At 47.6% G+C, this 12,481-nt stretch overlaps 1 protein-coding gene across 4 annotated transcripts in view; it reads right to left on the minus strand.

Moving 5' to 3' along the window:
- Nucleotides 1–526: 526 nt before the first annotated feature.
- The window catches only part of KDM4B (lysine demethylase 4B), a 68,333-nt gene continuing 56,378 nt past the window's right edge, over nucleotides 527–12,481 (minus strand). For all 4 annotated transcript variants that reach the window (XM_088067638.1, XM_088067637.1, XM_088067635.1 and 1 more), the window contains 8 exons: nucleotides 10,604–10,680; nucleotides 10,419–10,474; nucleotides 9,845–9,953; nucleotides 5,734–5,919; nucleotides 5,110–5,274; nucleotides 4,297–4,416; nucleotides 3,381–3,473; nucleotides 527–2,706 (listed from right to left, as the gene is read on the minus strand). In XM_088067638.1, the coding sequence (XP_087923764.1) occupies nucleotides 2,521–2,706; nucleotides 3,381–3,473; nucleotides 4,297–4,416; nucleotides 5,110–5,274; nucleotides 5,734–5,919; nucleotides 9,845–9,953; nucleotides 10,419–10,474; nucleotides 10,604–10,680 (992 nt within the window). In that variant the 3' untranslated portion in view covers nucleotides 527–2,520. The remainder of the gene's footprint in view (nucleotides 2,707–3,380; nucleotides 3,474–4,296; nucleotides 4,417–5,109; nucleotides 5,275–5,733; nucleotides 5,920–9,844; nucleotides 9,954–10,418; nucleotides 10,475–10,603; nucleotides 10,681–12,481) is intronic.

Genomic DNA, 12,481 nt, shown 5'->3' on the forward strand with positions numbered 1-12,481 from the left:
AATGTGCATTTCCTATTTCCTTTTCAACTGATGCCCAGAGACCATCGATATGGCCACTATCCTGAATCTGCACAAGTCATTCCTAAAGCAAAAAGAGGGATTTAAAAATCAACAAAAAGAGAGAAAACCCTTGCACCAAGGAAGGGCATTCAACAGTTCCAGGTTCATGTTTTAACATAACTCAGCATCTGAATATGGGGTGAGGAAACACACTTCTGTTTTTACAATATAAATAGTATTTGGAAAAGGTACTACATATGGATACAGCAACGGTGCTATTGCAGGACTCGAACATGCAGAGGAAATTCCCCGTCACTCACAACCACTCATCCCATCCCACCCTCCCCTCCCACCTCCAAAAAAAATCCTCTGCTGGTTAAATTTCTCTTTCAATTGTTTTAAATATTTCTCTCATGGCCTGGCAACATTCTTAGTCTTTTATACAGCAAGTTTTCTATTGAATCACATTTTAACCGACAGGAGACAGCTCTGTAGGAGGAACAACCGAGGCTCGGGAGAACCTTGCCAATTTTTTAAACTTTTATTAGTCTCAGTTTGGTTTTATTCGTGGAGACATCTACTGAAAACGTCAAAAACTCAGAACTAAAGAAACCCAAAAGCAGAACCCCGTTTCCAAGGTCTCACAACCACGCCCGCGCAGCCACGCACACGAAAAGGACCCGTAGCAGAGGCAGGAGAAAGGATGGGAACTCCAATCCTCAAGGGAGAACAAAACCAAAGTAAAAAAAAAATTAAATTGCTTTATTCTATCTCCACTCTTTCACTAGGACAGTTTAATACCCACGGAGTCTCTTAAGATGCTAATCTACCATCTGCTAGCCCACAAATCCTTCCCACTTATTCCCTTAAAGATCCAGCCAGAGTGTTGCTTAACAGCCTCTCCCGGAACAACGACCACCTTGCAAAGGGGCTTAAAAATAATAATAAAAACGAGAATATTGTCTCTCTCCATCCAGTAATTTCAGGAAATTAAGTGGAAAAGATTGCAGTGCAGCATTCCAGGTCGCTCGCTGGTCCGGAGGGTGCGGAGGGAGGGAGGGAGGGTCCGGGATCCCTCTCCCCCCGCACCTGAACCTTGGCAGGGTGGCACAGCCCCTGTCCAGGCCGGGCCCAGCACTGCCTCCTGTCCCTCCAAACTGAGCGAGGTCCTCCAAAGACAGCAGAACTTTCCAGTGACCTCGGCAGCGTTTGCATCGGGCTCTTCCCCAGCACCGCTCCACATCAGCTCCTCGGGATTTCCAAGCGTCCAGGTGGGAGCTGCCCACTCAACACTTCAGGGTTTGCCTTGGATGCTCCTTCACTCCTCAGGGAGCTGAGTCCAGTCAAAGGCAGCGCTTGCACTTCTCTTCCCCAGCAGAAACTACAGGCTCAGTCTTTACTTAAGGAAAGGATGTCACGACAATCAGATGTTTGGGGAATTTCTTCTTTAATAGGATAAAAGAAAAACATACAAACACCTCCCAAGCTTCTGTCATGGAATGATTCTCACACTGGAAGGAGCACAACTCAAAAAAATAAAAAATAAAAAAAGAGAGAAAGGAAAGAGAAAAGCTCCTAAGGGAGAAGTGCTGGAGCCGGCGCGGCTCGTAGGGAGCGAACACAAGCAGCAACAGAACACTTGCCAAACCAGGGTGGCACACTGGAACTCAAAGCCATGCTGATCCTGAACTAGAAAGCAACTGTGATGGCAAAGATGGGGAAGGAAGATGATGGGAATGACCCAAACCTGGCCATTTCTTCCCTAAGCCCCTCCCTGGTGCCGAGGCAGCGATGCCAACATCCATCCCAGGGCTTCCAGAGAGCCAACGGTAGAAACGTCCCAGCTGTGAACATTTCTTCCCCCACCTTCCCCAGCTTACAAAGATAGTGTTTCTTTACAAAAGAAGAACCCAGAACATTCCAGGACATCTGCTCTTACTCTCCCTCTCCCCGCTGTAACATCAGTCACAATTCATTTGGGGGTGAGGAGGGAGGATTTAATTTATTTTCTGTTTTAAAGCCATAATCTAGAAAAATGTTTAGTGGAAACTTTCGTTTTCCTATTTTTGCTTGATTTTTTTTTTTAATAATGCTCATTCATAGAAAACTTCACAAAGGTGACGTCTATGTACAGAAAACACAATTCCAAAGGCTGCTTCAGTAGTCAATGTAATAGCACCTTGAAAGACAAAAGTTTGACAGATTTGAAAAAGTCCTTTTGTTAAATTTTAACCCTATCCTCATATAAAAGAACCAGTCACAAAGCTCCATCTGTAGAAACTCTTCCAAAGTCTCCGTGTGAAAAGCTGAAGGGTTTCCAAGCTCCCCAGCTCTTGGTCAGCAACTCCTGGCAAGGTCGAGGTAGCGGCCAGACAGGGATTTCCTGCAGTCCAAACCAAGAGGAGATGAAAGAAATTCACAGCAGACTATTGCACAGGGCTGGTCTTCCATTCCACAGTTTCCTATTTATTTTTCCACAAACTCAAAAAGGGTTAATTGAATCTTTTGAATGAATCCTGGTTAAAACATGTTGCTCTGAGTCCCAGGCTGGTACTGTGTCTGCAACAGGCTCTCCATAAAGGCCAAGTAATCTGGGGTTTGTCCATATTCTTCAGGATTTCTTGCATTCCCCAGCCGGGGACGCTTGGCTGCTCTCACTTCATCTCCCGAAAATACATCTTCCTGAGGGGCCCCAGTGCTGAGGGACTGCAGGAGACACAGAACAACCATTAGGGGCACAGCAGGAAAACAGGGAGAGACCCACAGTCCCCTCGGGCTGGGAACAATCTGGACATGCTCCAGCCCCATCCCCTGGTTAAATGAAACGGCCTTGAAGGGTAAAGCACCAGAACTGAAAACAGCCTGCAGGTCTGGAACCAGAAAAAAGCTATGAAATAAATCCCTCATCTTTTCTAGTAATTCCACTGCATGCACTTAAAGACAGCCTGATCTTGTAGATTAAGAGATTTATAGGTAAGAGCCACACTCTCAGTCTCCAGTTTGGTGAGAAAAGGGGGTTTGGTCCCACGGTGATAATCAGTTCTCCAGAAACCCCTGAGCTGCAGCCCAGCTCACCTCACACTTGGACAGGATGATTCCATATAACTGAATTCATGTGGTGTCAAATGATCTGAACATAATCTTTTAACCAGAGAAAAGAAAACTCTGGGCTGAACACATGCAAGGGAAAATAATTTCTGTGCCTCTCGAGCATTCATGGCCAGGATTTCTTCCACCCTGTGTATTTTGGGAATGACAAGCAGTTTTACAGACACGGAAACTGGAGGCTGCATTCACCTAATGTCTAAAAAATACATGAAGAAAATGTGAAGGGTTCTGCAAGCTGCAGCTGGTTTATTGTTTGCTATTTTGGTACCCACCAGGCGAGACTTGACTCTCTTGGGAAGCTCTTCTTCCAAGGTATAAATATCCCCACGCTTTACCATTAGCTGGGAGCCATCTTCAAACTCCACCTGCAGGGAGGCAGGAGATGAACTCAGAGCCAGCACCTGCACAGCCCATTCCCAGCCTGTGCCACAGCTGGGCCCTCCAGAACCCCCAGGAAGGGGCCAGCCCCAATGGGTGTCTCCAGGGCTGCTGTGGAATGAGCACTCCAAGCTCTCCTGAGGATGCTGAACACAGAAAGTGCAGCTTTCAGTGCTGTTCAGGCACCTCTGTCTTATCCAATGGATTCATTCAGTGCTCCGTGGATCCCAAAATATCTGTACTCCAGCTGGCCCAGCACCTCACATTTCTACTGATTTTTGATTCATATCCTGAAAAAAGCAGCTTTTCACTTATAATAAAAGCAGCCCTGTATTCAGGCCAATATGGTAATAAGAATTTCTTTCATCTTAAACAAAGCATTTTCACAGGTCACAAGGAAACAACTCCAGCTACTAAAGTACATTTGTATTTCAACCAGCAGAAGTAGTCAGCCAGGTACAAAAAACTCCTCCCATGAAACCCTTTTTGCTAAGCACTGATTATATCATGAATTATGCATCAGACGTTCCAGGGATGTTTATTCATGGAAACGTGCACAGCAAAATGTTAAAACTATTAAAAGTTTTTAAGGGATTCTTATTTCCTTTGCCCAAGACTTTAATACGCTTTTCTGTATAAAGCAGAAGGACACAGAGCACAGTTTAATAGAGGTGTCAAGTTCAGGCTGGACAAACTCAGAGGGAATAAATCATCTGTGCTCCCAAATCCTCCCACTGCTCTGCCCAGCTCCAGCCCATCCCTGGGGCAGGCTCAGCTCTCCCAGGGCTGGGGTCCCTGTGCCACACTCACCTGGTAGATCTGACTGATCTGGGCTGCGATGAACTTGGCCTTGTAGATGATCCCGTCCGTCCACTGCAGCTGCACCAGCTCCCCCTCGGGAGGGGGCCCCATCTGGATGCAGTCCCTGCTCTGGGGACAGAGAGAGAGGGGTCACAGACTCTCCTCCAGCAGAGCTCAGGAGCCAGAGGTGTGCTAAAATCACCTAACAGTGAGATACATTTCTGCACTTGTGATTAATTGTGGACATCTCAAACAAAACCAGCCCGAGAGAGCAGCAATCAACTCTGGCAGCTCCTTCTGCTGACAGCACCCAGTTCACAGACATTTCTCATTACAAATCCCACAACATCACATCTCCTGTATCTCAAAAACGAGCAGGGCAACTCAGTGAATCAGTGGCAGAATCAGGAAGGCAATGCATGAGCTGACAAATCAGCCTCTTCTAGACATTCCCTCTATTAAGTGAATTCCCTGTTTTGAACCAGAAGCGCTCACGGACAATCTGCTTCCCCCATGAATCACACTTGTCAGTTGAAAAATAAGATTATTCAACCACAAAACAAATAGGATGAAACTTAGAACAAACATTGCTTTCTGTGAAGTCATCTGCATTCAGCAAGATCACATCTTTGTAAAGCAACCAAAAAATAAATGAGATAATGTCAGAAACAAGATCTGTCACGAAAAGCAGGATGAGAGTTTCTAGGCAAGCAGCAACTTAAAAATTAAAACAAAGAAGTTAAGTTTTGCTTGGCTGTTCCACCCCAAGGCACAGACCACAGTTTGTACTGTCACACAGGAGCGTCCCCAGAGCTGCCTTACAATGATGCTCTCGGGGTAAACGTTGTCACTGTAGGAGCCATCGTCGAAGTTCACTTCGTAGAAGGTCTGGGTGGTGGTGCCGATGACCCTGCAGCGATAGTAGAGCCCGTTCCTGTTCTTGGTGATCACTGTCTGCCCCAGGGACACCTCCCTCCGGAACGGGACCTGCGTGGGACACAGCAGGATCAGCTGCCAGCCACAGCTGCAAAAGCTGTGTCCAAAATTCCACGGGATCATGGAATGCTTTGGGTTGGAAGGACCTTAAAGCCCACCCAGTGCCACCCCTACCATGGGACACCTCCCACATTCCCAGCCTGGCCTTGGGCACTGCCAGGGATCCGGGGCAGCCACAGCTGCTCTGGGCACCTGTGCCAGTGTTTTAACCCCTTCACAGCCAGGAATTCCTTCCCAACCATCCCATCCAAATCAGCCCTCTTGCAGATTAAAGCCATTCCCAACAATGGCTTCCTGGACAATCCTTCTGCATTAAAAGCACAAAACATTTTGAGCCAACATAGGTGGGAAGAAACTATTTAAAAAACCCCCAGAAACAAAACAACCCAACAGAAGCCCAAATCCCCCAGCCCAAGCCCCCAGCACAGGCACCCCGAGCCCAAAGCCTACGTTCTGGTTTGCTGCTTTGTGCTTGAAGCAGGTGATGGACACGACGTAGGGCCAGTCGTCGGGCTCCATGGGCACGCCGGCCGCGTGCGCGCACGTCACGTGGAACGACGTGGAGCAGTGCTCGGAGGAGCACTGGACACAGGCCCCCGACACCTTCCTCATCCTCTTCCGGCAGTACACACACCTCTGCAAGGGAACACAGCTGGGTGAGGCACTGCTCTGCAGGGGAACACAGCTGGGGTCACGCTCAGCCCTGCAGAGCCACACTGGGCACAGACTGGACTCCAGTTTGGACTGGGCTCACTGGAACCAGGCAAACGCCCACCAGTGGTACCAGAGAACTGCTGCACCCTCACCCTCCTCACTTACAGCAATGCACCTACATTTCATTAGTTCCAACAGAGCTGGATCCTCACAGGTGCACTGCTGCAAAATAACATTTCCATTTTTCTGAAAGAACAGAACACGGTAGCTGGCTGGCAATTTGCTCCATTATATTTAATGGGACATTGTATCGATTAGATCTCATGGAATATAAAATCATATAATGGAACAAAAATACTGTGTGTTTATTTTAGATGCATAAGCATATCAACCATAAATATTTTATTGGCATCCATGCCAGATGAGCCACTGTAGATAAATCAGTCGGTTTTTCAAACAAAAGAAATAAAAACATTGCACGAAAACACCAGAATTATGGGGGGGAAAAGGTCTGAAATCTTGGAGACATTTTCACACTCATTTGCTGCAAAGCAGATCCAGTTATTAGGTAAATCAATGTAGGACGTGTGACTGCTTTAAAAAGAAATTCCATTTTGTCAAAGGTAAAAATCCCGAGCCTGATGACACTGACAGTGAGCAGAAGTTGTAGTGGGAACAAGATAAATTTCCTCACTCCCTATAACAGCACCAATTCTTGTTTCCAGGCCCTCAGACATACAGAAAAGGAGATTTTGGGAACCCCAGTCTAAAGAATGGATGCTTGCATAATGTTTCCAGGGATCCATTTGGAAATACCACTCAGTTTTTAACATTTCCAGGAATCTGGAATCAGCAACTCCCAGAATGGTTTGGGCTGGAAGGACCTTAAAGCTCATCCCAATCATCCAGCCCCATCCAACCTGGCCTTGGACACTTCCAGGGGTGGGGCAGCTTCTTTACCTTATCTGAGGCTGGGACAAGGCAAATCAAGGCAAGATTAATATCACAGAAGACAAATGTGCCTTTCATGGTTAAAATGAACAAAAGGTGTCCCTGACCATGGCAGGGGGTGGAACTCCAAAACCTTCCAGGTCCCACCCAACCCAAACCATTCTGGGATTCTGTGATTCCTTCTCCAGGAACACTTCTCTCCCTTGAAAGCAAAAGATGCCAAAGAACAGGAGATTTGTTCTTCCTTATTCCTCCCTGCCTGGGCTCTGCCCCACATTTATATGAAATAAGTCCCATTCCTTCCTATGAATTAACCAAAGGCAGTTTTGTTTACACCAAAGATTAATTTGGCCTTTTTTACACAAACGAACAAAAGCCAGGAAATTCAAAGCCAGAGCCTGAGTGCTGCCAGAACGTGGGTTTAGCCTTTAATAAGCTGAGCCTTTATCGCTCTGCAAACCATGTTCCAGAGGCAGATAAGCAGCAGGAAAGTGCACAGCAGGACTGAGGGGAGTCAATAGCACAGATCCCATTATTAACCTGTCGATATCCCCTTGTCCCAGCAGCAGGAACAGCTGCTGACACACAAGGGGCTCGGGGAGCATTAACCCTCCCGGGGCAGGAATCCCTCCTGCTGCCAACAGGAGTCTGCCAAGGCAGGGTTTGCACACAGCCAGTGCCACCCTGTGCCCACACAAACTCCCTGTGATGGAAACAAGAGCTGCACCAAAGGGATATTCACAGCAAATATGATCAAAAGATAAATGAGAGTGACAGTGAGCCTGAAGTGTAAGGAGAGATGGAGGGAGTGACAATTCTTGGCTGTGAGGGTGGTAAAACACTGGCACAGGGTGCCCAGCTGTGGCTGCCCCTGCAGCCCTGGCAGTGCCCAAGGCCAGACACTGGGCTGGGAGCAGCCTGGGACAGTGGGAGGTGTCCCTGCCATGGCAGGGGGGGCACTGGATGAGCTTTAAGGCCCCTTCCAACCCCAACCAGTGTGGGGTCATCTGACAGTGCAGATCTGGAAGTGTGGGAGATGGGATGGACACAAACACCAGTGCCAAGTGCTGTGGGAAAGCTGCACATGGAGATTTAAAGGCATTTTCTGTGGGAGGGAAAAGAGTCCAAAGCACAGGAGAGAAATCTTCGGAATAAATGCACACCAGAGTCAGGTCACAGCTGAGAGTAAGAAATGGGCTGTCTGCTGCATGATGAACACTGCAATTCATTTACTCCACTGAGGAATGACAGCTAATTATTCCAAATTTCCACGACATAAATAATTTACGTGCACAGGCCTGTAATGTGCCATCAATCTGGGAGCAGGAAACTGCAGTCCTGAAAATGGTGCCATACCCACAAATGGACTGAAAAGTCTGTCCTTGCACAGGGAGACCTGGTCCATGCTTAGAGAGCAGGACATACCTCTCACCAGATCACTGCCACTCCTTGGTACCTCAGCCCTCATCACAGGAACTTAAAACAGTACAAACATATTAAAAAATCAAATAATAACCAAGGATAACCCCTACCCCCTCTCTCCCCCACTACCCTCCATCCAGTCACATCAACTGTCCTCACCCTTCACATCATTCCTTCTCTCCTTTTCCATCTTTTCCAGCCACAAAAGTTATCTTCCCAACTTTATCAAGTACTGCACCAAGGCCATCGTTGCCAAAGTCACGAGCTCCACGTTTGGTTTATCTTCCTAACTGCAGCTGCTCACCTCCAAAGCACAGGCACCCCCCACCTCCTCCACTGACTCCCCACATGCTCCAGGAATTGCCTGCAAATTCCCATGAAGAATCCTGAAACTCCCCCCCATGACTCATGAGTCTCTCCACTCAATCTGATCCCATTTACAATCCCTCTGTACCTCGCACCCCTGGCTCTGCAGGACTGCCAGGCAGCCAAGGAAGGGTTAAAGAATTAAGTCATGTTTCCTTGTGAGGCTCCATTAAGCAATACAAGTGAGTGTTGTGTAAAAGGATTTTAAGTTCAGCGTTACAAGTGCTGGTAATGAAGAGGATGCACGTTGGAAGTGTCAGCTGATCCATAAAGAGCCACCGCTGCAAGATTTATCACCCTGGCACTGCGCAGCCCCATCACTCCTGCTGAATAATGAATGCTTTTTACATTCACATTTGTGTACAAAACCCATTTGCACAACAGAGAAATAACTCTGGAAGCAGGGATAGGTTCCTCCTAATCTCTCACCCAGGCTCGCTGCACTAAGTAGCAGCTCTGTTAACGAATCCATCAGTGCTAACTCATCTATCACCGCTCCAGCACCTTCCCCATCCCACACTGTGTCACCCAGCTGACTTCTGCACCAAAAAAAGCAGCAAAAGCACAATTTATTTTGCAATAACACACTATAGTGATGGAGCATTAACTAACATTAAGATAAATTGCTCTGAGCTAATGAATCGTCCATTACTAATCCCTCGGATGAGGCCACACAGCTGAACAACAACTTGGAGCTGGGCTTGTATTAAAATCCTTGCAGTCTTGCCTTGCAGTCAGGGTCACAGAAATGTTTATTTGTTTCTACAAGAGATTTCTTGATAGAAAAAGAGAAATGTTGTAAGGAAAGATGAATTAGAGATGAACAAGTCAGCTTCTCTTTAGTCACCATGTCCCTTGGCACTCCCGCTTTGCAGTGCTTGCAGTAAACAGAGCTTTCAGGCAGTTTACACCTGAGTGCAGGTGGGAAGAGTCCCAGGCTCTGCCCAGGGTACAGAACTCTCCCAGAGAGTGAGGGCACATCTGGAAATCAGAGCTGGCTGTGTGTCAAAGCACCGACAGGGCTCAGCAGACACCAACGACGCAGCTTTTGTTTGGAAATGAGAGCGAGATCCAGTCTTTACGAACCCACACAATGTTTTTCTGTCCAGTTACAGCTTTTCCCTTTGGCCCTTGTTCCCAAACTCTCTCCCCAGTTAAAGACACCCACCAGTTTCCACCTCTGCTCGGGGATGGCGCTGATATCCACAGGATGACGCTCTATGACATTGAGGAAACGCGCCTCGGGGACAGCAATTGCACAGATTACGTGGACCCACCTGGGGAGCAAAGTGAAGACACAAATCAGGGCCTGCCGTTATTTGAATGAAATGCTCAGGAGGGCAGTTAACATTTCCCTGCCTCCCTCAGCATCGAGGCACATTTCCAGGGGTTGGCAGCCCTGGCAACGTTCCCAATCGACTGTTAATCAGGGTGGCACAAGGTAAATGTCGCTGAACGACAGAGATCAACCTTCTTTTACACCTGATTTTGCACAATGCTGAACATTCTCTGAGAAGTCTTTTCTCTGAGAAACAACCACATTCAGCAGGAGTTCAGCTGTGGAGCAGCCTGGTGCAGTGTAGGGCAGCACAGTCACTTGGGCTCATCCTGCCGAGTCAGCGAGGAGCAGCTCCCTCCAGGACCCCGAAAGTTGCTGCTACACTGAGCATTACAACCAAATTCACAAGACAAGGAGATTAGGTGCAGTGAGGAAGGAAAATACACTCAAAGCCAGCACTCACCGGCCATCAGTGGTCACCTGGAGAGCTCCTCCCCTGAGATTGCACAGGCAGCATTCCTGTGGGAACACAACTCCTTCAGAACAGACCCAAAAGCTCCTGTTCACCCTTCCCAGAAAGCGACCACCCCGCAGCTGGGATGCCAAGGGCAGCCCGAACGCTCCCCCAGCGCGGTGTGCTGTCCTTACCGCTGCCCACGCGCCGGCCGAGCACCGCGAGCACCACCAGCTCTCGTTCACCAGCTCCGGCCGTATCCCGTAACAGCCTGCAACAAACAGAGCCACAGCCTCGTTACAGCACGGCCTCCACCGCTTCTTCCTTGGACTTCTCAGTTCAGGAGCACCTCTGAGAGCATTCCAGGATCTGCACTGGACAGGCTCCGACAGAACCGCAACTGGAACCGGCAGCTCTCAAAACAAACCAACCAAACCCCCCCAGGAAACCCTCACATCCGATTTTCCCTTTTCTGAGGACTACAATAGCAAGGCTTTGTTTCTTTAGGCAGGAACTGGGCTCCAAGGGGATGCCACCACTGCTGGAGTGCACTCACACCAAAACAGGGAAGGGCATTGAATTCTGGTGAGGTTAAAGCAGTTAACTTTTGCTGTGTGGTGTTATGAGGAAGGACAAGCCCAATGATACTGCAAGGAGATTAAATACCTGCATTCCACATTGTTAACAGTATTTCATTTATGGTTATAGGAAGTGTTAAAAACATCTCATTTTACAGAGCATCAATTACTGTAACATGCAAGCACCAAATCCTCCTACAACAACACCAAAACAGTAAAGTGGTATTATGCCACTATAAAGGCAGGGAAATAAGAACAAAAAAAGTCCTTAAAATTCTATAAAAGGCACTGAGGTTTGTCACTGAAAACAATGGGAAAAAGACACAGATACAGTTTTGGAAAATAGATTTATGTGATTCCTCCAAGCTTGTAAAGTGAGTGGAAAATTGAAGATAAGCATCTCAACTAACACACAGCTCATTCCATCCAGCCTCTATCCTTCCTAACAAAATCCCACCCAGCCTTCACCTATCCTAACAAACTGAACAGAAAATTTCAGCTGGGAACAGCAATCTCAAATTACTGAATTAAACTTAAAAGAAGACATTCAGAAAGCACTGGGATTGCCTCCACAGCCTGATTTATAAATACCATCCACTTAACCAGATAAACAGCATGTCAAAAAAAGTCAATACTATGGATCTGCAGCTGCTCTCCACATCTGAGGTCTCTTTTCATCATATGGCAAATCAGGGAGGCAAATTCCATCCAGGCCTGAACAGGGATAGGGGTGTTCAGCCCAAAACTGAGCTGAGGGAGAGCCAGACCCTGAGCACAGCCTCAAGCTGCACCAGGGGAGGTTTAGATTGAAAATCAGGAAAAATTTCTTCATGGAAAGGGTTGTAAAGCATTGGAACAGCCTGCCCAGGGCAGAGGTGGAATCACCATCTCTGGAAGTGCTCAAAACATACATGGACGTGGCAGCTGGGGACTTGGCTAGTGGTGGGCAGGGCGGTGGTGCTGGGCTGATGTCTGGACTTGGTGACCTTAAAGGTCTTCTCCAACCTCAGTGGTTCTGTGATTCTATGAGGGCAGAACAGTCACATTTACTGAACCCCAGGCTGTCCCATAAGGACAATCCAAGCAGACAAAGAAAAATACGCTCTTTTTATGGATTTTGTCAGTGCCTCAAAAGCCCAGAAACCTTCACAAACCTTCCCCTCTCCGTAGGGCCTGGCTGCTGGAACCCAGCACAGTTTGAGGGCACTTCCCAAGAGCACACAGGCTGCCAGCTGGTTTTACAGTCAGCCAAAATACACCTCACCACTGCAATCCTGCAATAAAAGCAAATGGGTTCTCTGCAGCAAAGTCAAAGGGATGTCACAGAGCACAAGGAAACAACCAGGCACTGGAGCCTCCATCAGATTTAACACCTGTCCTGTCCTCAAGGGGACTGTTCAGCCAAAATATAAAACTGAGTTTCTCTAAAAATAAGATGGATCTCAGGTCTGAGCCTGCAGATTAACATCATCTTGCCCACACCCCTCTGTCCTT

Source organism: Pseudopodoces humilis, chromosome 28, assembly GCF_049639895.1.
Source record: "Pseudopodoces humilis isolate 2021_Gansu_Grassland_sample_001 chromosome 28, ASM4963989v1, whole genome shotgun sequence".
NCBI lineage: Eukaryota > Metazoa > Chordata > Aves > Passeriformes > Paridae > Pseudopodoces > Pseudopodoces humilis.